The sequence below is a fragment of the Cetorhinus maximus genome, chromosome 1 (assembly GCF_964194155.1).
Source record: "Cetorhinus maximus chromosome 1, sCetMax3.hap1.1, whole genome shotgun sequence".
Lineage (NCBI taxonomy): Eukaryota > Metazoa > Chordata > Chondrichthyes > Lamniformes > Cetorhinidae > Cetorhinus > Cetorhinus maximus.
In genome coordinates this window covers 175,844,700-175,869,334 of record NC_135879.1, presented here as the reverse complement: position 1 = coordinate 175,869,334, position 24,635 = coordinate 175,844,700, and the positions used below count along the sequence as shown (strand labels likewise).

The 24,635-nt window shown below is 43.7% G+C and overlaps 1 protein-coding gene across 1 annotated transcript in view; it reads right to left on the bottom strand.

Annotated features, from left to right (window-relative positions):
* LOC144685518 (potassium/sodium hyperpolarization-activated cyclic nucleotide-gated channel 1-like) overlaps positions 1-24,635 on the bottom strand; it is a 324,879-nt gene that overhangs the window by 60,135 nt on the left and 240,109 nt on the right. The window contains exon 6 of the mRNA XM_078550109.1: positions 24,027-24,267. Coding sequence (XP_078406235.1) covers positions 24,027-24,267 — 241 coding nt within the window. The remainder of the gene's footprint in view (positions 1-24,026; positions 24,268-24,635) is intronic.

Genomic DNA, 24,635 nt, shown 5'->3' with positions numbered 1-24,635 from the left:
ACCTGGAAAAACTCAGCAGGTCTGGCAGCATCGGCGGAGAAGAAAAGAGTTAAAGTGAATACAAAGGTTGGGGAAGTTATACAGGGCACTGTTGACACCACATCTGTGTACAGTATTGATCTTCTTGTTTAAGGGAGGATGTAAATGCATTGGAAATATTTCAGAGAACATTTACTGAACTAATACCTGGATTGGGTAGGTTGTTTTGTGAGGAAAGATTGGGCAGGCTAGGCTTGTAGCCACTGGAGTTTAGAAGTGTAAAAGGCGACTTGATTGAAACATATAAGATCCTGAGGGGTCTTGACAGTGTGGATATGGAGAGGATGTTTCCTCTTGTGAGAGAATCTAGAACTAGGGGCCATTGTTTAAAAATAATGAGTCACCCATTTAGGATGAAAATTTTTCTTTCAGAGGGTCATGAGTCTTTGAAGCTCTCTTCCTCAAAAGGCAGAAGCAGAGTCTTTGAATATTTTTAAGGAAAGGGTAGAAAGATTCTTGAGAAGTAAGAGGGTGAAAGGCCATCAGGATGTGCGCATGTGCAGTTGAGGTTACAATCAGATCAGTCATGATCTTATTGAATGGCGGAGCAGGTTCGAAGGGCTGAGTGGCCTACTGCTGTTCCTAATTCACATGTCCGTTTGTACTTTGCACCTCCATCCTGCTCGGCATTGAAATCTAATTCTAACGAAACTAGTAGATTCTCCTAGCTCTGTGTGCACAACCACTTGCCGAAACATATTTTGTCCACTTCTACCCTATCACACCTTTTCATCATCTTAAAGATCTCAATTGGGTCATCTCTCAGACTTCTCTTTTCTAGAGAAAAAAGCCCCAGCCTGTTTTGCCTTTCCTGATAAGTATACCTTCTCAGTTCTTGTCTGGGAAGAGTGTGCTGCAGTCATCATCACCGTGAAGCAGTCTTGGAAGAGTGTCCTGCAGTCAGTTCTTGTCGAAGATAACAAGAGTGACATCACAAGACGGTGCGAGAGAGTGACGGAGAGATCAGAACCAGCGCGAGTGCGGGGAAGCTTCAAAAAGTGGTGTCATCACAAAGGTGAGAGCTGATTGGTGAGCAGTGGGTAAGTGTTTTTCTCCAGTTTTTAATAGATTAAGCTAAGGAAAGGTAAGAGTTCTAGTTTTTATGTAAAGTACATAAATAATTTAATTTTTTTACTGTAGTTAACTTAAAGGAAGGGTTTTTTTTCAACTAGAGGCATGGCAGGGCAGCTCAGTCCCGTGTAATGTACCACCTTCAACATGTGGGAAGTCCTAGACGCTCCTTGCACACTGACCGACCACGTGTGCAGGAAGTGCCACCAGCTGCAGCTACTTGAGCTCCGAGTTTCGGAGCTTGAGTGGCAGCGGAAGGCATTGAGGTGCATTCACGAGGCTGAGAGTTTCGTGGATAGCACGTTTTTAGACATAGTCACCCCACAGCTTACGGAAATGCAGACAGAGAAGGAATGGGTGACCATCAGTCAGAAGAAATGTGTCAGGCAGGTAGTCAGGAAATCCCCAGGGTGCATCTCGCTCGAGAACCGTTTGTCTGTGTTGGAAAAGGGTTACGGTTCCTCTGCGGAATGCAGCTGCGCTCATAGCACTCTGAGTGGCTTAGCTGCACAGTGGGGGAGGAAAAAGAGGGGAAAAGCAATAATGGTAGGAGAATCGATAGTAAGGGGAACAGACAGGCGTTTCTGTGGCCGTAGATGTGACTCCAGGATGGTATGTTGCCTCCCTGGTGCCAGCGTCAAGGATGACACTGAGCGGCTACAGGGCATTCTAAAGGGGGAGGGAAAACAAACAGAGATCGTGGAGCATATTGGTACCAACGACATAGGTAGAAAGAGGGATGAAGTCCTACAAGCAGAATTTAGGGCGCTAGGAAGCAGATTAAAAAACAGGACCTCAAAGGTAGTAATCTCTGGATTACTTCTGGTGCCACACACTAGTGAGTATTGAAATAGAAGGATAGTCCAGGTGAATATGTGGCTGGAGAGATGGCGCAGGAGGGAGGGCTTTAGGTTTCTGGGACATTGGGATCACTTCTGTGGGCAGTGGGACCTGTACAAGGCAGATGGGTTACACTTGAACTGGAACGGGACCAACATCCTTGCAGGGAGATTTGCTAGAGCTGTTGGGGAGGACTTAAACTAACTTGACAAGGGAATGGGATCCTGAGAGGATGTTCAGTAGGGGGAGATGCACAGCCAAAATTAGAAGAGAGAGCAAGTGAGTCTGGGAGGCATAGAAATTATAGGCCAGTTAAAGCACAAGGGAGTTTGGCAAGGTTGGATGGTATTTATTTTAATGCAAGAAGTCTGACGAATAAGGGAGAGGAATTGAGGGCACAAACTAACACATGGAAGTATGATGTAATTGCAGTCACAGAGACATGGTTGAGAGAGGGGCAGGATTGACAGCTCAATATTCCTGGATATAGGGTCTTAGAGGCAGGGGAGGAGGCAAAAGAGGAGGGGATAACGCAGTATTGATCAAGGAATCAATTACAGCAGTCAGGAGGGGTGACATCTTAGAAGGCTCCTCAAATGAAGTCATATGGGTAGAACTTCAAAACAAAAAAGGAACAATCGCGTTGCTGGGAGTGTACTATAGGCCCCCAAACAATCAGAGAGAAATAGAAGAGCAGATATGTAGGCAAATTTCAGAGAAGTGTAAAAATAATAGGGTACTAATGGTGGGGGACTTCAACTTCCCCAACATTAACTGGATTAGTCATAGTGTGATAGGTTTGGAGGGAGCAGAGTTCTTAAACTGCATACAGGAGAGCTTTTTAAGCCAATACGTAGAGGGTCCTACAATAGAGGGGGCAGTTCTGGACTTAATTTTAGGGAATGAAGCCAGGCAAGTGGTAGAGATATCAGTGGGGGAGCACTTTGCAGATAGTGATCATAACTCTGTTAGATTCAAGGTTGTTATGGAAAAGGACAAGGATGGGCCACAAATCAGAGTTCGAAATTAGGGGAAGGCCGATTTTAATAAGACCAGATATGATTTGGCCAGAGTGGACTGGGAGCAGCTGCTTTTAGGGCAGAGCAGTGGGACTCATTCAAGAAGGAAATAGGGAGAGTACAGGTCCAACATATTCCAGTAAAGGTAAAGGGTGGGACCAACAAATCCAGGGAACTCTGGATGTCGAGGGATAGACAGGATTGAATGAAGAGAAAAAGGGAGGCTTATGGCAGATATCGAGGGCTCAAAACAGCGGACCCCTAGGGGAATAGAGAATGTGTTGGGGGGAACTTGAAAAGGAAATTAGGAGAGAAAAAAGGGGCCGTGAAAATACATTGGCAGGTAAAATAAGGGAAAATCCAAAGTTATTTTACAAGTAAATTAAGAGTAAGAGGATAACTAGGGAAAGAGTTTTAGTTATGAGGAGAGATTGGATAGACTGGGGTTATTTTCCCTGGAGCAGAGGAGATTGAGGGGGAACTATGAGGCGCATAAATAGGGTAGACAGGAAGGAACTTTTCCCCTTGGTGGAGGGATCAATAACTAGGGGGCATAGATTTAAGGTAAGGGGCAGGAGGTTTAGAGGGGATGTGACGAAGAGTTTTTTCATTCAGAGGGTGGTGAGAATCTGGAACTCACTGCCTGAAAGGGTGATAGAGGCAGAAACCCTCATAACATTTAAGAAGTAATTGGATGTGCACTTGTGATGCCATGGCATACAAGGCTATGGGCCCAGTGCTGGAAAATAGGATTAGAATAGTTAGGTACTTGTTTGACTGGTGCAGACTCGATGGGCCGAAGGGCCTTTTTCTGTGTTGTAGACCTCTCTGACTCTATGACTTCTGTTATCCTTGTGAATTTTTTTTGCACCTTCACCAATGCCTGTATATCCTTTCTGTATAAAATGGCGACCAGACCTGTGTACGTTACTCCAAGTACAGTCTAACCATGGTTGGATACAAGTTTAACATAACTTCTCTGCTTTTCAGTTCTTTCCCTCTCAAAATGAACTCCAGAGATATGTCTGCCTTTTTTTCGCCTTATTAACCACTGCCACTATTGTTTATCTGTATCTGGACATACCTTTGCTCGTCTATCCCATTCAAACTCTTATTGTCGAAACAGTATGTGGCCTTCTTATCCTCAATACTCATGACCTTCTCAAAACACTAACTCACACTCATTTACATGGAAATTCATTTGCTGAGTACGTGCTCATTCTGCAAGTTTATTAATGTCTTCTTGTTTCCTGCCACATTCTTCCTTTATATTAATTACCCCACTAATTTGGTGTAATCTGCAAATTTGGAATTGCACTTCTCATTCCTGAGCCCAAATCACTGGTGAAAAATAATGATCTTAGCACTGATTGTTGTGGAACAACACTTCTCACCTTGTGTCAGCCTGAGTAACTAACCTCTACTTGCTGATTTTTGTTCTGTTGCCAACTCACTATCTATTCTCCTACCTGACCCATGACTCTACATGCATCTGACCTTAATCACGAGTCCAGTGTGCAGTATCTTATCAAAGGCTTTTGAAAATCCAAACATATAATGAATCTACCACGTTTCCTTTGTCTTCTCTTTATGCCACTTCTTCAAAGAACCCAATAAGGGTGGTCAAGCTTAAACTTCCTTTTGAAATAAGTGCACACTATTTTATTTTCCATTTCTATGGGCGGAATTTTCCATTTATGAGACGAAGTTCAGTGTGGGGGAGGGAGGGGAGCGGGTAGTTTCATGTCCAAATGCAACAAGACCTGGACAATATCCAGGCTGACAAGTGGCAAGTAACATTCACGCCACTCAAGTGCCAGGCAATGACCATCTCCAACAAGAGAGAATCTAACCATTGCCCCTTGATGTTCAAAGGCATGACCATCACTGAATCCCCCACTATCAACATCCTGGGGGTTACCATTGACCAGAAACTGAACTGGACTAGCCATATAAATACTGTGGCTACAAGAGCAGGTCAGAGGCTAGAAATCTGGCAGCGAGTAAAGCACCTCCTGGCTCCCCAAAGCCTGTCCGCCTTCTACAAGGCACAAGTCAGGAGTGTGATGGAATATTCTCCACTTGCCTGAATGAATGCAGCTCCAACAACACTCAAGAAGCTTGACACCACCCAGGACAAAGCAGTCTGCTTGACTGGCACTGTATCCACAAACATTCACTCCCTCCACCACTGACGAACAGGGCCAGTAGGGTGTACCATCTACAAGATGCACTGCAGAAACTCATCAAAACTCCTTAGGTAACACCTTCCAAACCCATGACCACTACCATCTAGAAGGACAAGGGCAGCAGACACATGGGAATACCACCACCTGGAAGTTCTCCTCCAAGCCACTAAAAATCCTGACTTGGAAATATATCGCTGTTCCTTCACTGTTGCTTTGTCAAAATCCTGGAACTCCCTCCGTAACAGCATTGTGGGTGTACCTACATCACACGGACTGCAGCGGTTCAAGAAGGCAGGTCACCACCACCTTCTCAGGGCAATTAGAGATGGGCAATAAACAATGGCCTAGCCAGCAATGTTCACATCCCGTGAACGAATAAGAAAAACTTTATTATTCATTATTATAAAACACCTCAATAATTTAATTTCATAGTTCCTTCTTTCTTTTCCAATAGAATTTTTGATTTCTTTCCTAATCTTTCTTTGTTCCTGCTTGTCATCCTCTGCTTTGTTGTCTATGTACTTAGTTTATGCCTTTTTCTTTATTTTCAATTTTACCCTTATCTCTTTATTTATCGATAATGTTTCATTATTTACTAGTTTGTTCTTGCCAATTAATGAAATATATTTCTTCTGAACTTTGTTAATCACCATTAGAAAATATTTACCACTGATGTTCTTTCTATCTCTGACTGCCCATTATTTTTTTTCAGTTTCCCTTCCCGAGTTCCATTCTCATCCCCTCAAAATTTGTTTTTTTTTCAAATCTATTACTTTGATCTTTTGACTTAAATCTTTCATTATGTTTCAGTTGCTTATACCTTTGTTTCAGATTTCCAGCATCCGCAGTATTTTGCCTTTAGCTTATACCTAGATGTTTCCCTACACATCTCTTATGCTGCCCTAGTTCATTTCCCTTTACTCAATCCAGGAGTGTTTCTCACATACTTGGTGAGAAAGGAATCTTTTATGTCCCATGGACGGGCATGCGCCCAACCCGATCGGGGATAAAATTGTGCGAGAAGACATCGTGCGAGTGTCCTGATGTCATTGCGCACTCGCGCGATATTTCGCTCGGCGGGCGTGCGTAAAAGTCAGAAACATGCCCGCCCATAATTAAGAGGACAATTAAGCACATTAAAGGCGCAAATTGTCTCTGATTTTTCATGGCCCCTCCAACCTCACAGTTGGCGGACAGGCGAATCAGCCAGGTGGACTTTGCATTTTTCATCAGATTTCTGTTATGGAATAAAATATAAATAAATATCTGTGGGCAGCATTTTTATCAGCGATATTTTCAGGTGATTGTGATGCATGGACATGTTTTTTCTGCTTTTAAAACCTTTATTTTAGCTTTTTCATGTCTGCATCTCCCTGAGGCAGCTGTCTGCCTTCAGGGAGCTTTCTCGCAACACTCATCCGCACTCGTGGTGACATCATCGCCCGCCCTCTACCTGTCCCCACCCCGGCAGCGCTGAGCTTTTCAGTGTGTGTTTCGTGCTGGCTGGCTGTTAATTGGCCAGCCAGCGTGAAATTGTGGTCAGCTGCGATTGTGGTCGGAGACCTGTTTCCTGGCCACTCCTGGGCCCGCCGATCCGGCACATCCGCCAAAGGTAAAATTTAGGCCAGTAAAAACTTCATTCCCTTTTCTCTACCTCTTCTTGCCAGTTTATTTGGGCTTCGTTGAAATTTCCTATGACTATTATTCAATGTCTTTCACTCATTTCCCTACATGTTTCTTCCTCCACTCCCCTTCCACTATTCGCTGAGCTGCAAATCAACCCCATTAGTGTGACTGATCCCTTCTTGTCCTTTGTCTCAATGGATTCTATTCCTATCTTAATGCTAGTTACGTCTGTTTTTACTATTAGCTCCTGATCAGAGAAAAAATTATACTGTGGAAATTCAAACAGGACAGGGCTTGAAATCAACAAACTGTTCCAGTAAATGCTACCCATTTATTTCAGGTTTCCACTTAAAAGCATTTCCCATTTTCTGTTTGTCAAAGACCTTGAGGTTTTTCTGCCATGATGGTTATTGATTCTAGATTTAAGGCTTTCAGCCTTAAAGAGAGATTCACAGCTTTCAGCTTCCGTTTTATTGGCAAAAAGAACTCTGAAATGAGACATGACCATCAATTCTTTGACAATGAGGCATCTCAGCTGCAATTTTCCAACATGCGGCTTTGGTGGCTGAGGCATCTTCACAACTGAATGAACTCAGAAAATTTAAGTCGTGAGCTTTATTTTTAACCTGCTTGTGTAATGCAGATGAAAACACGTTTTATAACCTGGGCTCCTGGCACAGAACTAGAGCACACAAGTACAAAATTAACAAGCCTCAAATGTGACCAGAGGTTAGAAGGTTTTTTTTTTCTGAAGCATTGTGAACAAAACAGTTAGCTTGATTGGCACCCCCATTCACCACCTTCAACATTCACTCCCTCCACCACTGATGCATAGTGGCATGTGTATGATCTACAAGATGCACTGCAGAAACTCACCAAGGCTCCTTCGACAGTACCTTCCAAACTCGTGAACTCTACCGCCTAAAAGGACAAGGGCAGCAAATAGATGGGAACACCGCCACCTGGAAGTTCTCCGCTAAGCCACTTACCATCCTGACTTGGAACTATATTGCCATTCCTTCAGTTGCTGGGTCAAAACCCTGGAATTCCCTCCCTAACAACACTGTGGGTGTGCCTACACCACATGGACTACAGCGGTTCAGGAAGGCAGCTCACCATCACCTTCTCAAGGGCAACTAGGGATGGGCTATAAATGCTGACCTAGCCAGCAAAGCCCACATCCCGTAAATTAATTTTTAAAATGTGCATCAGGCTCCCAACAAAAACAGCTGGTGGTGTAACAACTGATTCCCTCATCTGGCTGATAATTGGGCTAAGAACAAAACTGAAAGTTATAATAAGTACAGACAAGTGTGATCAAATATCCTACGGAAATGACAGCTGTAAAAAGAGACTGTTGTTATGGCACGGTAGATGGTAAATGCCGAGCTGCCCAAATCCCAGAGGGAAACCTGAAACAGCTGCCAAAATGGTTTTTGCAATTTTTATAGTATGAGGAGAAGTTCTGAAATCAGGAAATGATGTCTCTAACTGTGATGACTTTATAGGAAAGTAAACATTTATTAAAAGAATAAAGAAAAAAACACAATTACATTTAGGCCAGAAACTTACCTGTGTCTGGCGGGCTGGGCAGGAGCAGGCGCGGAGCTGATCGCCATCCACGATCAGCTGCGCGTCACCATTTTACGTGGGCAGGTCAATTAAGGCCCGCCCAGCGTGACGCACAGCTGGTAGCTACCTGTGCGGGCGGGAGGAGGAAGGAGAGTTGGGGCCTGCGCGAAAGAGCACAGAAATCTCCCTGAGGCATGGAGCTGCTTCAGGGAGATTAAGCACATAATAAAGGTTTATCAAGAATGAAGTTAAAAATTATTTAGACATGTCCCCTCATCTGACAGTGTCACATGAGCTTGGACATGTTAATGAATTGTGCAAAAATTAATTAATAATATTATAAAACCTTCAGGAAACCTTATCCCGTCCGTGGATGAAGTTTCCTCAAAAACGTGAATGCCACTTGGGCCCTTCGCCTGCCCGCCAACCTTAAGGTTGGGCGACAGAGCTGTTAATTATCTAAATTACTTCCCTAGTGGCCTTAATAGGCCTTTGACAATTCGGTGGGTGTATAGCCGCCTCCAGTGCGCACCCACCGAATGAAAGATCTAAATGATGCATGATGACGTCGGGACGCATGCCCAATGTCATCTCGAGTCATTTTGCGTGACAGCTAGTCGGGCTCGCTCCTGCACGTCAACAGCAATATTCAGGCCTTAATTACAAGAATGGCTTCACACAGTAAACAGTACTTTAAAATAGTTCCACAAATCTTAACTGAACTACCCTCAGAGCTATTTTCTGTCCAGCAACTATCCTTATAGATTATAAAATCTATAGAATTCCAGTAACTTTTACCACACAGTGCTTTTCTCTTTGGGTGTCCTCTAAGGTTGACAGCAACTGGTTCTTTAAGTCTGGCCTTGTTCACACTACCTTCTGGGAGATCTGACCAGCTATCCTGCTGTCTTCTGGGAGATCTAAGCAACTACCCCTTCGCATAGGCTTCAGTATTTCCTTAAATTCATTCCTTCCCTTTGATCTCTCTGTTGTCTCAATCATTCTCTTCAGAAATGCTTTCTTCCCAGAACTGATTACACTCGTTCTTTATTTTAGCTCTCAGGCCTGTAAAAAGTAACCTATTCTATCTTTACCTTACTTACACCTTTTACAACCTGTATATTTCCCCAACAGCCTGTTTTCTAGTACAAAAGAAGTATGACAGGGTTATTAACAGAAGGACAATATTACAATTTCTTGTTTTCATGACAACCCCCCCCCCCTTTTTTTGGAAAATGAACCATCATGATTCAAAAAGACGGTTTCATTTTCTCAGCCTTTTCCTATTAATTACTACTTATCTTTAACCACTATCCTATTGCATTATATGATGCATGCATTAACATGACAATATACGCAAGATTTCAGTAAAAATGGAGTCCATTTCAGTCCTTTTTTGGAGGTTTCACATGTCTAAACTTCCTTACACCTTAGACCCTTGATAATGACAATTAGGTTTTCTCATCCAGTGACATGTACAATTTGCAAGTTAAATGGTTGTAACAATAGACTCCATCTAAACAGTCTAGCATTCTGGTTTCAAAACTTTTCCAAAAATCTTAACAGGTTATGGTCCGTATAAACAATTGTTTCTGATTAATTGTTGGCAACATAAATTTCAAAATGTTGCAATGCCAGTGCCAACTCAATGTTTCCTTCTCAACGGTGGAGTATTTCTGTTGATGGATATTTAACTTCTTTGAAAAATATCCCACCGGCTTTTCAATACCTATGTCGTCTTCCTGCAACACTTCTGTGGGTTGCTTTTCCTCAGACTGTTCAACAACAGTAGGCACCATCAACATCTATGACCCAGCTACATCATTTCCTACAATAAATGGAACCCCTGAAATAGACAATTTCTGCATTACTCCTACAATCACTTCACCTGTTTGTAAGCTACTTTTCAAATTCACCTTACACAATGGAATATTTTTTGTTTCTCCATGAATTCCCCTTATTAATACCTTTTCCTGCAAAATTTCCACTGGACAACAAATATCACTATCCCACAACATTAAGGATTGACTGGTTCCTGTATCCCTTAAAATCTTTGCCAACTCTACCTTGTACACATGAAAAGACTTTTCCCTCACAGATGAAATCTTTAAATATGTCTGCAACTTGCCTTTCAACATTTCTTTGAATAGGCGGTGAACCCATTTTCACACCTGCAGCTAATATTTGTGTTTGTTTTTCTATTTAAACAAATCCTAACAGTGTGTCCTGTTCTAAAGCCTCAGACGTTATAGCACTTTTCGTAGTGCCTACCTCTCCACAAGGTCTCCCATATAATCCCCAGCACATTGACGTCATATGGCCAATCTCATTACAATGCAAACATTTAATCTTTCTTACACCCATTCCACTCTCAGCACCTTCCTTCCTAGTCTGAGGTAAAATCTCCTTTGAACCTCCAGCTATTCCTTTTTTTCCTTAGCTACCTACCTTCCTCTCACCTTCCCATTTTCTATCCTTCTCAGATTTAAAAGGGTGTCAAAAAAAATTGATTTATGAACTAGCTCATAATCATCTGCTATCTCTCCTGGCTGCCTAGCAATTTTAACCCCTTGTTCCTCCACATGGGTTCTTACTAGTGAAGGAAGTGAATCTTTAAATCCTTCCAAAAGAATTACTTCTCTAAGGGCTTCAGGGATTCCCTCTAATTTTAATGCCCTTATCCACCTGTCGAAATTACTTTGTTTGACTCTTTCGAACTCAATATAAGTCTGTCCAGGCTGTTTTCTCACATTTCAAAATTTTTGTTGAAATACTTCTGGAACTAACTCATAGGCACTCAGAATAGCCTTCTTCACTGCATCATATTCCCCAGATACTTCCTCTGACAGCGATGCCTATACTTCATTAGCTCTACCCACCAACCTAGACTGTAATAGCAATGTCCAAATTTCTTTTGGCCATTTCATCTGTTTAGCTATCTTCTCAAAATGAAATAAAGAATGCTTCAACATCAAACGGTTTTTGCAATTTGTGTAGTATCAGGAGAGGTTCTGAAATCAGGAAATGATGTTCCCGACTACTCGTAATGATTTTATAGTAAAGTAAACATTTATGAAAAGAATAAAATAAACAAAAATACAATTACACTTAAATATAAGAATGGCTTCACACAGCAAACAGTACTGTAAAACAGTTCCATAAATCTTAACTGAACTACCCTCAGAGCTAACCTTCCCATTTTCTGTTCAGCAGCTATTTTTATAGATTCTGAAATCTATGGAATGCTAGTAATTTTTACCACACAATGCTTTATCCTTGGGGTATCCTCTGAGGTTGACAGCAACTGGTTCTTGCAGTCTGGCCTTGTTCACGCTACCTTCTGGGAGATCCAACCAGCTATCCTGCTGTCTTCTGGGGGCTCTAAGCAACTACCCCCTCACATAGGCTTCAGCATTGCCTTAAATGTGTTCCTTTCCTTTGATCTCTCTATTGTCTCAATCAGTCTCTTCAGAAATGCTTTCTTCCCAGAATTGATTTCACTCGTTCTTTACTTTAGCTCTTAGGCTTGTAAAACAAATTCACCCTATCTTTACCTTATTTATACCTTTTCCAACTGTATATAAACTCCTTTGAACTAAAACCACTTAATTCAATATTACCCCTGTTATTGTTTTATATAAAACTCTGACTGAAGTTCCTCTTGGTTCATTAACATATCAAAATCACTTCTTACTGTTGGCTTTAGTCTCTTGCAGTCACTCTGGCTCTTAATCCAATTATCATATTTACAGCCCCAACAGCCTGTCTTTCAGTACGTAAGAAATATGACAGGGTTATTAACAGAAGAACAACATTACAATTTCTTGTTTTTTTGACTGTTCAGGTATAAAGCTGCAAACTTAAATCTGTACCGTGGAGTTGTGCTCAACTGTCCTTTGTTGTCAGGTATGGAAATACAGATGTTTCCTTCAGAATATTTAATAAATGGGCTAAACTCCACAATAATATTGATTGTATGGACCAAAAATTGGTCTGAACTATTATTTGGTACAGGGGTCACAATTCATGTCTGCCTGCGCTGGTTCCAATGGATTTGGCCGATACACATATTTGGCAAAGGCTCATCATTTATCTGATTGTAGCATTGGTCCAAGTGTCTAGCATACTGCTGGCTACCTCTGCCTTTAACAGGGAGCTGAGCAGCCTGTGTTAATAGCATGTGGCGCAGTCAGTGTTCTATTTTAAAAGGCAGTCTGTCTCTCTTAAAGGGAAGCTGTACTGAATTACAGTAGGATGATGCTGAATATTATTGCTGCAACATTAAACAAGGAAAATGGAACCCTAGGGTAGAGGGCAGACTCTATGGTGACAGTAGCAGAATATAGTGGTGAAGGTGGATAAGAAGAGATACCATGGTTCTGTGAGGCAGCCCTCAAGGACAACCCTTGGAAGGGGTTGGGAGCAGATGGCCAAAGAGATCAATTCCCAGTGTCTGGCCCTGAGGACCTGGCAGCAGTGCCACAAGGAGTCTAATGATCTCATGTGGGTGGTCAACGGAATTTATAAGTATAAAAGTAGGGAAGTCTTGCTAGAACTGTACAGGGCATTGGTGAAACCACACCCAGAATACAGTATATAGTTCTGGTCACCTTCAGGAGGGTTATACTTGTAATGAAAGCAGTTCAGAGAAGGTTCACTAGGCTGATTCCTGGGATGAGGAGTTTGTCTTATGAGGAAAGGTTGAGTGGGTTGGGCCTAAATATTTTGAAGTTTAGAAGAATGAGAGGTACCTTACTGAAACATGTAAGACTCTGAGGGGGTTTGACAGGGTAGACGCTGAGAGGATGTTTTCCCTCATGGGGGGATCTAGAACTAGGGGGAACTGTTACAAATAAGGTGTCTCCCATTTAAGACGGTATTGAGGAGGAATTTCTTGTCTCAGAAGGTCATTAGTGTTTGGAATTCTCTTCCCCAGACAACAATGAAGGCTGAGTCATTGAATATACTCAAGGCTGGTTAGGTATATTTTTGACTGAGAAGGAAGTCAAGGGTTATGGTGGGTAGACAGGAAAGTGAAGTTAATGCCACAATCAGGTCAGCTATGATTTTATTGAATGACGGAGCAAGCTCAATGAGCTGAATGGCCTGCTTCTGCTCTCTTTTTTTTAATGTTCCTATGCATCTCACATGACATTTGTTACCCACCATTCCACCAGCTTCTCACATCGCTCAATGCACCACATCCCCATAACTCACCCAGTATCAGGACTCATGCCGAACATCCCAATATTTCAGCTCACATTCACACACCTACCAAAGTTAATAGCCCCACACCCACCACTTGCTGCTTTTACATACATCCAGCTATTCAGTTGTGACACGCAAATCATTCAAATATAATGCAAACAATCACTGACATTCTTTTCTTTCCCTTGGAGGGCAAGGTGGCACACAATAAAAGGGAGCAGAGCAGAGCGGGCTGGGGGCATGGATGTTTGCATCTCCTCAGCCCTATGGAGGGGATGGTTCTTTGCATCATGGGGCTAGTTGCAACAGAGTTCATGGCATACAGGGAAATGCTGACGGTCATGTACACCGAGATGCTGGGTGCATTGGCTGGTCTACCAGGCAGACTCCTGTTACTGTCAAGGAGCTTGGTGGAATATGGCTTCAAGTTGACAGAGGGCAGTGGCAGACCTTGCACTCTCCACAGCTTGAATACTTCACAGACTTTGCATTAACAGAAATTATTCAAAATTACCGTATATTCAAATTGGATGCCTGGACCTTTAATTTTTTTTAATCATTCACGGGATGTGGGTGTCACTGGCTGAGCCAGAATTTATTGCCCATCCCTAACTGCCCTTGAGAAGGTGGTAAGCTGTCTTCTTGAACCGCTGCAGTCCATGTGGTGTAGGTACACCCACAGTGCTCTTAGGAAGGGAAATCCAGGATTTTGACCCAGCCACAGTGAAGGAACGGTGATATATTTCTAAGTCAGGATGGTGAGTGACTTGGAAGGGAACTTCCAGGTGGTGGCGTTCCCATCTATCTGCTGCCCTTGTCCTTCTAGGTGGTAGTGGTCGTGGGTTTGGAAGATGCTGTCGAAGGAACCTTGGTGAATTCCTGCACAGCATCTTGTAGATGGTACACACTGCTGCTACTGTGCATCGGTGGTGGAGGGGGTGAATGTTTATGGATGTGCTGCCAATCAAGCAGGCTGCTTTGTCTTGGATGGTGCCCAGCTTCTTCAGTGTTGTAGGAGCTGCTCTCATCCAGGCAAGTGGGGAGTATCCCATCACACTCTAACTTGTAAAACAAAATAAAAACAGAATTACCTGGAAAAACTCAGCAAGTCTGGCAGCATCGGTGGAGAAGAAATCAGTCAACGTTTCGAGCCCTCATGGCCCTTCAGCAGAACTGAAGCATAGTTTCAACAAGGGAGAAATATAAATTGGTTTAAGGTGGGTGGGGGGGAAGAGACACATTGAGGGTGTGGTGTGAGCAGATAATCAAAAGATGTCAGAGACAAAAGGGTCAAAGAGGTGTTGAAGGTGGTGGTCTTTGTCTGAGAAAAGTGCTAATTAAGAATGCAAGACAGGATATTCAAAGTACAGCTCTAGTGGGGGTGGGGTGGAAAGACTAAATGTTTTAGTTTTAGATTTAAAAATAATGGAAATAGGTGGGGAAAGAAGAATCTATATAAATTATTGAAAAAAAAGGCGGGTGGGGGGGGGGAAAGAAACGGGGTGGGGATGGGGGGAGGGGGAGTTTAAGATCTAAAGTTGTTGAATTCAATATTCAGCCCAGAAGGCTGTAAAGTGCCTAGTCGGAAGATGAGGTGCTGTTCCTCCAGTTTGCGTTGGGCTTCACTGGAACAATGCAGCAAGCCAAGGACAGACATGTGGGCAAGAGAACAGGGTGGAGTGTTAAAATGGCAAGCGACAGGGAGGTTTGGGTCTTTCTTGCGGACAGACCGCAGGTGTTCCGCAAAACGGTCGCCCAGTTTGCGTTTGGTCTCTCCAATGTAGAGGAGACCGCATTGGGAGCAACGAATGCAGTAGACTAAGTTAGGGGAAATGCAAGTGAAATGCTGCTTCACTTGAAAGGAGTGTTTGGGCCCTTGGACGGTGAGGAGAGAGGAAGTGAAGGGGCAGGTGTTGCATCTTCTGCGTGGGCATGGGGAGGTGCCATAAGTGGGGGTTGAGGAGTAGGGGGTGATGGAGGAGTGGACCAGGGTGTCCCGGAGGGAACGATCCCTACGGAATGCTGTCAAGGGGGGTGAAGGGAAGATGTGTTTGGTGGTGGCATCATGCTGGAGTTGGCGGAAATGGCGGAGGATGATCCTTTGAATGCGGAGGCTGGTGGGGTGATAAGTGAGGACAAGGGGGACCCTATCATGTTTCTGGGAAGGAGGAGAAGGCGTGAGGGAGGATGCGCGGGATATGGGCCGGACACGGTTGAGGGCCCTGTCAACGACCGTGGATGGAAAACCTCGGTTAAGGAAGAAGGAGGACATGTCCGAGGAGCTGTTTTTGAAGGTAGCGTCATCAGAACAGATGCGACGGAGGCGAAGGAACTGAGAGAATGGGATGGAGTCTTTACAGGAAGCGGGGTGTGAGGAGCTGTAGTCGAGGTAGCTGTGGGAGTCGGTAGGCTTGTAATGGATATTGGTGGACAGTCTATCATCAGAAATTGAGACAGAGAGGTCAAGGAAGGGAAGAGAAGTGTCAGAGATGGACCACGTGAAGATGATGGAGGGGTGGAGATTGGAAGCAAAATTAATAAATTTTTCCAGGTCCCGACGAGAGCATGAAGCAGCACCGAAGTAATCATCGATGTACCGGAGAAAGAGTTGTGGGAGGGGGCCGGAGTAGGACTGGAACAAGGAATGTTCCACATACCCCATAAAGAGACAGGCATAGCTGGGGCCCATGCGGGTACCCATAGCCACACCTTTTATTTGGAGGAAGTGAGAGGAGTTAAAGGAGAAATTGTTCAGTGTGAGAACCAGTTCAGCCAGACGGAGGAGAGTAGTGGTGGATGGGGATTGTTGGGGCCTCTGTTCAAGGAAGAAGCTAAGGGCCCTCAGACCATCCTGGTGGGGGATGGAGGTGTAGAGGGATTGGACATCCATGGTGAAGAGGAAGCGGTTGGGGCCAGGGAACTGGAAATTGTTGATGTGACGTAAGGTGTCAGAGGAATCACGGATGTAGGTGGGAAGGGACTGGACAAGGGGAGAGAGAAGGGAGTCAAGATAACGAGAAATGAGTTCCGTGGGGCAGGAACAGGCTGACACGATCGGTCTGCCAGGACAGTTCTGTTTGTGGATTTTGGGTAGGAGGTAGAAGCGGGCCGTCCGAGGTTGGGCGACTATCAAGTTGGAAGCTGTGGGAGGAAGATCTCCAGAGGAGATGAGGTCAGTGACAGTCCTGGAAACAATGGCTTGATGTTCTGTGGTGGGGTCATGGTCCAGGGAGAGGTAGGAGGAAACGTCTGCGAGTTGACGCTCAGCCTCCGCGAGGTAGAGGTCAATGCGCCAGACAACAACAGTACCACCCTTGTCAGCGGGTTTGATGACAATGTTGGGGTTGGACCTGAGAGAACGGAGTGCAGTGAGTTCAGAGAGAGACAGATTAGAATGGGTGAGAGGAGCAGAGAAATTGAGATGGCTAATGTCACGCCGACAGTTCTCAATGAAAAGATCAAGAGAAGGTAAGAATCCAGAGGGAGGGGTCCAAGTGGAGGGAGAATATTGGAGGTGGGTAAAAGGATCCGTTGAACGGGGAGAGGACTCCTGCCCAAAGAAGTGAGCACGGAGACGAAGACGGCGGAAGAAGAGTTCAGCATCATGCCGAGCCCGAAATTCATTGAGATGAGGGCGTAAGGGTATGAAACTAAGTCCTTTGCTGAGCACTGAACGTTCAGCATCGGAGAGGGGAAGGTCAGGGGGTATAGTGAATATGCGGCTGGGGCTGGGATTGGAAGATGGGGTGAGGACGGAGGGACAAGCAGGGGTGGAGGGTCCCCGATGGGTGTTGGAGTCGATGAGTTGTTGGAGCTTGCGTTCCTTAGCACTTGAGAGAAAGAGAAAAAGTTTCTTGTTGAGGCGACGGATGAGGCGAAGAATAAAATGAAACTGGGGGCACGCGCAGCTTTGAAAAAGGGTGCGGCGGTGCTGCTGGAGGGAGAGGTCAAGTGTGTTCATATGGCGGCGCATGGCTCTGAGTGTGGATCTCAGAATGCGACTTGTGCCTTGTTGATGGTGGTCAGGCTTTGGGGAATCAGGAGGTGAGTTATTCGTTATACAATTCCTAGCCTCTGACCTGCTCTTGTAGCCACGGTATTTATATGGCTAATCCAGTTCAGTTTCTGATCAATGGTAACCCCCAGGATGTTGATAGTGGGGGATTCAGTGATGATAATGCCATTGAACATCAAGGGGCGATGGTTGGACTCTCTCTTGTTGGAGATGGTCATTGCCTGACAGTTGTGTGGTGCAAATATTACTTGCCACTTGTCAGCCCAAGCCTGGATATTGTCCAGGTCTTGCTGCATTTGGACATGGACTGCTTTCAGTATCTGAGGAGTCACGAATGGTGCTGAACATTGTGCAATCATCAGCGAACATCCTCACTTCTGACCTTAGGATGGAAGGAAGGTCATTGATGAAGCAGCTGAAGATGATTGGGCCGAGGACACTACCCTGAGGAACTCCTGCAGTGATGCCCTGGAGCTGAGATGACTGACCTCCAACAACCACAACCATCTTCTCTAATGCTAGTGCTGCCCACTCCCACCGCGACTTTGGAGCAGAATGCTTTGATGAGTGATAAGTGACTTTTGTCCACTGTACCTATGGAGTCTAAATTTAGCACTTGGGCAGTAACCAGTCAGCTGGTAGAACATTATGATGTCATGAGGGGACAAGTTCATAAGCTTCCGGTACACGCTGGGAAGAATCGAACAAGTGCTCTTCTGAAGATGGCGTATGTCGCTGGATATGGCTGGCAGCACAGCGCGGACCCCTTGGAGGCCATCAGCTTCCATTGTGCCATCTGCCACAGATTTGTGTTTTACACCCTAGCTGCTTTGTAAAATGAAAGCATTTGCTTGGCTGAACCACCTTTTCTTGTTCTCTGTACTTATGCTCTGGTTATCTGACTGCAGCAGCTGGAATATCTCATTTTAAAAAAAATTACATTTCATCTAATGTATGTATTAATAAACACAATGGTTGTCTCAGCTTTACTGACAAAAACAGCACGGAACAACAAAATCAACGGCTTTAGTAAAGTTTTAAATTAGTCATTTTAGTTCTGGAGGGTATTTTTAGCTAACAAGATAATATGTCTTCCTATGGTGTGTACTTAAATCCTGTGGCTGCCTGCATAACACACGCTCAGCTGGCTGACTTGGCAATTTCTTAAAGATGAAACATGCAGAAATTCATAATTCCTTCACTTGCAATGTTAGTTTCTGAACAAAATTATGTTATCATGGTTACCAGAAGCTAAGAGCTATCCTATACAAGATAAGAAAGGATTGAATGAGATCGGGCTGGTTGGTCCTCTGGACCTTTTGCTCCTCTCTGCATTCAAGAACACTAACTTAATGCAGTTTATAACTCGTTAAATGCTGAACTTGTGATTTTTAAAAAGACACTGCCTTATCCCAAAACCCAATTTAACCTTCTCAACACTTGCAATGTGGAGGCCTGATGATGTGAGAGGCAGGGCACGTGTTGCATGCAGCTGTTCCCCTGGAGGTTATTATCATGAGTCAGGTGGGCAGGCTGTATTATTCATTAACTCTAGGCTTCAGTGGTGCCACCTACAGGCAAGCAGTCTCTCTTAAAGGAGCATACGCTCAAGCTTCAGACTGGAAGGGAGTTTCATAAGAGGAGAAATGGCTGCAAGAGAAGCAGACAGGGCAGCCAGTTTCTCTAATGCAGCATTGACTGGTCTTAGTCTAGGTGGTGGACAGGAGGAAGGCAGCAGGTCCTCCAAGTAACACTTATGCTGCCAGTGAGAAGTGGTTGCGGAGGATGTCAATGCCAGCACCTTAGCTCCTAGGACATAACTGCAATGTTGAAAGAAGAATGATTGTCTCTTTGATGAAGCCTTTGGCTATCTGTTCTGATATCTCATGTGGCTTGGTGGCAAATTTTATTTGATAATGCTCTTGTGAAGCACTTTGGAACATTTTACTGCATTAAAGGTGCTTTTTAAATGCAAGTTGTTGTCATCATTGGTATTTCCTCTGAGGACATGGCTGCAACACCAAAAGAAGTTCAGAATCCTCACCAGAGTTATCAAGCTACTCTTTTATTCTTTTTTGTCAGTGTCACACAACCAGATGGACCAGACTACCCTGGCTCCTTGCAGTCTGCCAGCTATCTCTGGTGGGGTTCTGGCTCTCATTGCAAGCTCGTGTATCTAACAGGTGACATGAAGGGAATATCTCTGACAATCCAGTAGCCAGCCTGTGACTTCACGGCCTGGTTACAATGAAGGTGGCACAGATGACTGATGGAATGAATCATAACTGCTGCCAGTAAACTGAACATAGACCTCCATGATATGCTGCCTGTGGCCACACACAAATATTGAGGGTGTTTTATCCCTTTCTAATTGGAAACATGCATACACCGCATCACCACTCTTGCAAGGCAATATGAATGCAGTCAATGGCAACTGCAGAAGCCTGCAGTGCAAGTAAAGCCTGAGGCTCCCTTATCCTGTTTTTCTCAAGAAAGAGATTTAGATGGTCCTCTTCATGTAAAGAATCTCAGCGATCTCACTGACATAACACTGAGATTTGACCTATTGCAGCCTATGCAGAGCCTGTTGCATAAAAGTTAAGGGCTATGGTGATCTTGACAGTCATGGACATTGTTGCCCATGCCATAGGTTTGAGTTGTGGCTACCACAGGTGACACTGCTAGGTGACAACCTCCTTTGTGAACTGAAGGTATCTCACACATTACTCCTCAGTCACATTAAGACAGAAGTACTCTCTGATGATCCATGGTGGCAATGGTATATTTCATAATGCCCTCCTCCGTCTTCTTCCAGCTGCTTCTGCTCTCCCGTCTTCTCCCCCTTTTCTCCAGTCCCAAAGGCAACCCGACCAAACTACTGATGACTTCAGTGAAAATGTTTAGAATGCAGATAAAGGCAGTTCAGCATTAACATAAACTTCTTCTCAGAAGTCAGAAATCAGTTGTAAAAAGTGTAAAATAGACCAAAAAGGTAACGAGTAATATAAGAAGCCAAACCAGCAATGAGCCTGCACATAGAGGATGAGATTTTTAAACAGCATTGCCCCCATGCTGGGCAGAAATCTTATTTAAAAATGTTAATCAGTGCTGTTAATCCTTCCACCTGGATACTCACATGCTGCCTGCCATTTTGGACCCTCAGACACCAGTTTTATGCTTGTAAAATGGGTGTAGTATTATCCAATTTCTAGCCTGATAGCTTTAACCCTCCCTAAATCTCTCCCTCTATGTAACTCAACAGTACATATTCACAACCACCCACCCTGACATGGCAATCTCACACGCTCTTATTAGCTCCATTGTATCAATCACAGCTAAGATCTTCTCTGATCACTTTCTTGCATTGCTCACCATCCACCTCCCCCTTTCATGCCCCACCCCTACCTCCCTCTGTATCCTCCCACTGAAAAAAACTATTTCCCCAATTCACTTAAAATTGCACTTTCAAAATCATAATTATCTAGCTTTTGGCACTTCATTTGCCACATCATATCTGCTGCTACTGATTTGCTAAACAGCACTCTCACTTTTGAGGCCCTAGCCCAAGTACTTCTCTCATCCAGGCTATTCACTTCCTTAAGTCCAAGGTACGCAGAATTGAAAGGTTATGATGGACAACTGGTTTAGCTACATACTGCCAGATCTGGCTGGCCTATGTAAAGCACTATCGGATCCTGCCCCCATCTGCTAAAACTGCTCACTATTCCAGGATCATCCTGAAATGTAAAGATAAACCCGCTTCTTCTCTTTACTGCAAGCCATCTTCTTAAACCGTCTCCCTGGACTCCATTAAAAACTGCAAGAAGTTCATTGACTTCTTTATCCTTAAGATTGAGACCATCTGATTAGGTGCCTCTATTGCTTCCTTTCATTCCACAAGCCCACCGGGCCAAGCTTCCTCTAAAGTGCACCCATGCCCTAGTCCTGAACTTGCATCTTTCACTAGTTTCTCTCTTATCTCCACTCCTGCCCTCACTGAGCTCATTTTGACCATGAAATGCATTTCCCGCTCCCTCAATCCTATTCCCAGTAAACTGCTGATTACCCAACTTCCTCTCTTTGCCCCATGTTAGCCAATATTGGAAATGATTCTCTCTCTTTAGGTGTTGTCCCTTTGTCCTTTAAATCTGCTGTCATCACTCTATCCTAAAAAAACCCTTCACCTTACCATCCTTGCAAACTAGCGTCCCATCTCCAATACTCCCTTTCTCTCCAAAGTCCTTGAACGAGTTCTTATCTCCAAAACCAGGTCCATCTTTTCCAGAACTCCACATCTGAATCCCTTCAACCTGGCTTCCACCACTGCCACAGTGCCAAAAGAGCTCTTATGAAAGTCATAAATGACATCCTATGTTGCTGTGAACAAAGTTGAACTATCCCTCCGAAAAACTCAGCAGGTCTGACAGCATCTGATTTCCAGCATCCGCAGTTTTTTGCTTTGAACTATCCCTTCTCGCCCTTCTCAACTTGCCTGCAGCCTTTGACAAAGCAACACTTTTCCATGGTTGTCCAGCTGGGTGGGACTGCTCATATGTTTCCATTATGTCCAGAGTATCACTTGCAATGGCATTTCTTCGTGTTCCTGCACTGTTACCTCAGGTGTCTCTCGAGGATCTATCTTTGCCCCTCGGCGATATCGTCTGAAAGTGTTAGTTTTCACATATACGCTAATGATACCCAAGTCTACCTTATCATCACCTCCCTTGATTCCTCCAGTGTTGTTAATTTATCTGATTGCTTATCAGACATTCACTACTGGATGAGCAGAAATTTCCTTCAATTAAATATTGGGAAGACCGAAGACCACTCTGAATTCCATTCCCTTGTTACCGACTCCATCCCTCTCCCTGGCAGCAGTCTGAGGATAAACCAATCTGTTCACGTCCTTGGCATCTTAATTTGACCCTGAAATAAGCTTCTGACCACACATTTGTGTTATTGGTAAGAGAGTCCTCTGTAACATCTTTGCCCCTTCTCAGCCCATCTGCTGATGAAACCCTCATTCATGCCTTTGCTACCTCTAGATTCAACTATTCCAACATGCAAATGACTGGTCTCCCACATTCTATCCTCTGTAAATTGTGGTCATCCAAAACTCTGCTGCCTGTGTCTTAACTTAGATCACATCCTGTTTATCTATCAACCTGTCCTCGCTGACTTGCATTAGTTCCTTGTCAAGCAATATCTTGATTTTAAAATTCTCATCCTTGCTGAATCCCTCCATTGACTCACCTCGCCCTATCTCTGTGATCTTCTCCAGCCTCACAACCCTCCGAGACATCTGCGCTCACCTAATTCTGGCTTCTTTAGCATCCCCTATTTTAATCATTCCACCACTGGTGGCTGTACCTTCAGTTGCCTGGGCTCTAAGTTCTGGAATTCCTCCCCCCAGCTCTCCGCATCACTTTCCTCCTTTAAGACACTCCTTTAAAACCTATCTCTTTGATCAAGTTTTTGGTCATCTGACCTAATATCTCCTTTGATTATCATTTTTTTGTTTTCTAATACTCCTGTGAAGCACCGTGGAATGTTTTATTATGCCATTACATAAGGCACTATACAACTATAATTTGTGTAAAGTGAATTTTTTTACAATATGGATCAATTTTTCAAAATCATATATTTGTTAAAAAAGCTGGCACTTTTTATTTTAATCTTTTCGGTTTAACCAGAAAGTTGAATTCCCTAATTATGGGTTAACTAGATAAGTCAATGAGGGAGAAAGGAATAGAAATCTGGGTGAGATGAAGTGAGGTGGGAGGAGACTTATGTGGAGCATAAACATTGGTATAAACATTGTCAGGTCCAATGGCCTGTCTCTGTGCTGTAAATTCTATGTAATCTTGTTGTTGTTTTGTGCAATATTGCTCTTGAGGTTCGCACAGCATTATAACATTTATCAGTCATTGTGAATCTCTTGAAGCTCTCATGCTCACCTTTGACATAGCCTGGGAGTTCCTTATGCAGGTGGAAGAAATACAGAGATTGACCAAGCTTATCACATTTGTATCATGATAGTTAACTGATCAGGCCATTTTTAGGGTTCACTGCAGGATTGATTCAGGATAGATTCAGTTCAGCTCCAAAGTAATGAGCTGAGAATTCTGGACCCAGGTGAAATAAAGCCTCACAGGGCATTAACTCAAATAAACCCTATTGGGATTCCCCAGAAATGCTGATGCCAAAAACATGAAAGATCTGTTTGTTGTCATCTATTGGTATGAATGCGTTTTAATGTGAAATAATGATATTTCTCTCGCTGCAACTGTCCTACAACTACTGCAACTCAAGCAAGACCACTTTGAGCTTCAATGACTTAAAGAAAATTCATTAGATCACTTGAAGGATCACTTGACAGCTTACGTTGCACAGTCTTATGCAGTCATTGTATTCTAATTTTCTATGTAAGATACAGGTGACACTGACCTCCAAAGTAAGAACCATCTGATAGCTTCATTTCCTTGCTGGATTTGGTGATAACAGTTGCCACCCCATGCTGAATAAAATACATCTTCTTCCCGATTGACCCTTCCCGCACGATGTAATTCCCAGGCTGGAACACTTCGAAACGCAGCTTGCTCAGCATGCTTGTCACAAAACTTGGGTCAGCGTTTGCAAATAGGGGCATGGTGGCAACCAGCTTCCGACAATTGAAGTTGACAATCTCCTGAAACAGAAGGAAGTGGCCAAACTTCATTAAAATGCAGCAAGGCAGTAGATTAACCTTCTAAGTATTCCATTTCCTTTAGTAGGATCAAAAACATGAACTGTACCTCACATATGAAATCTGTATAAATAACTAATTGGATGGTAACTATCAAAGGGTTTGGGAACAGTAAATAAAATAAAGTAAGGATTTATTTTGAAGAACATTCTTTAAATTATCCCAACAGCAAACACACGCACCTGTAAGAGTGAAAGGGTTAAAATACTTTGTTTCCAGATTCTGCAGAATATTTAGGCAGTTGACTCGTGGGAGTGGAGGGGAAAAAAATGGCCTATCCTCTTTCATAATTCTCCATGTGTTTATAATAG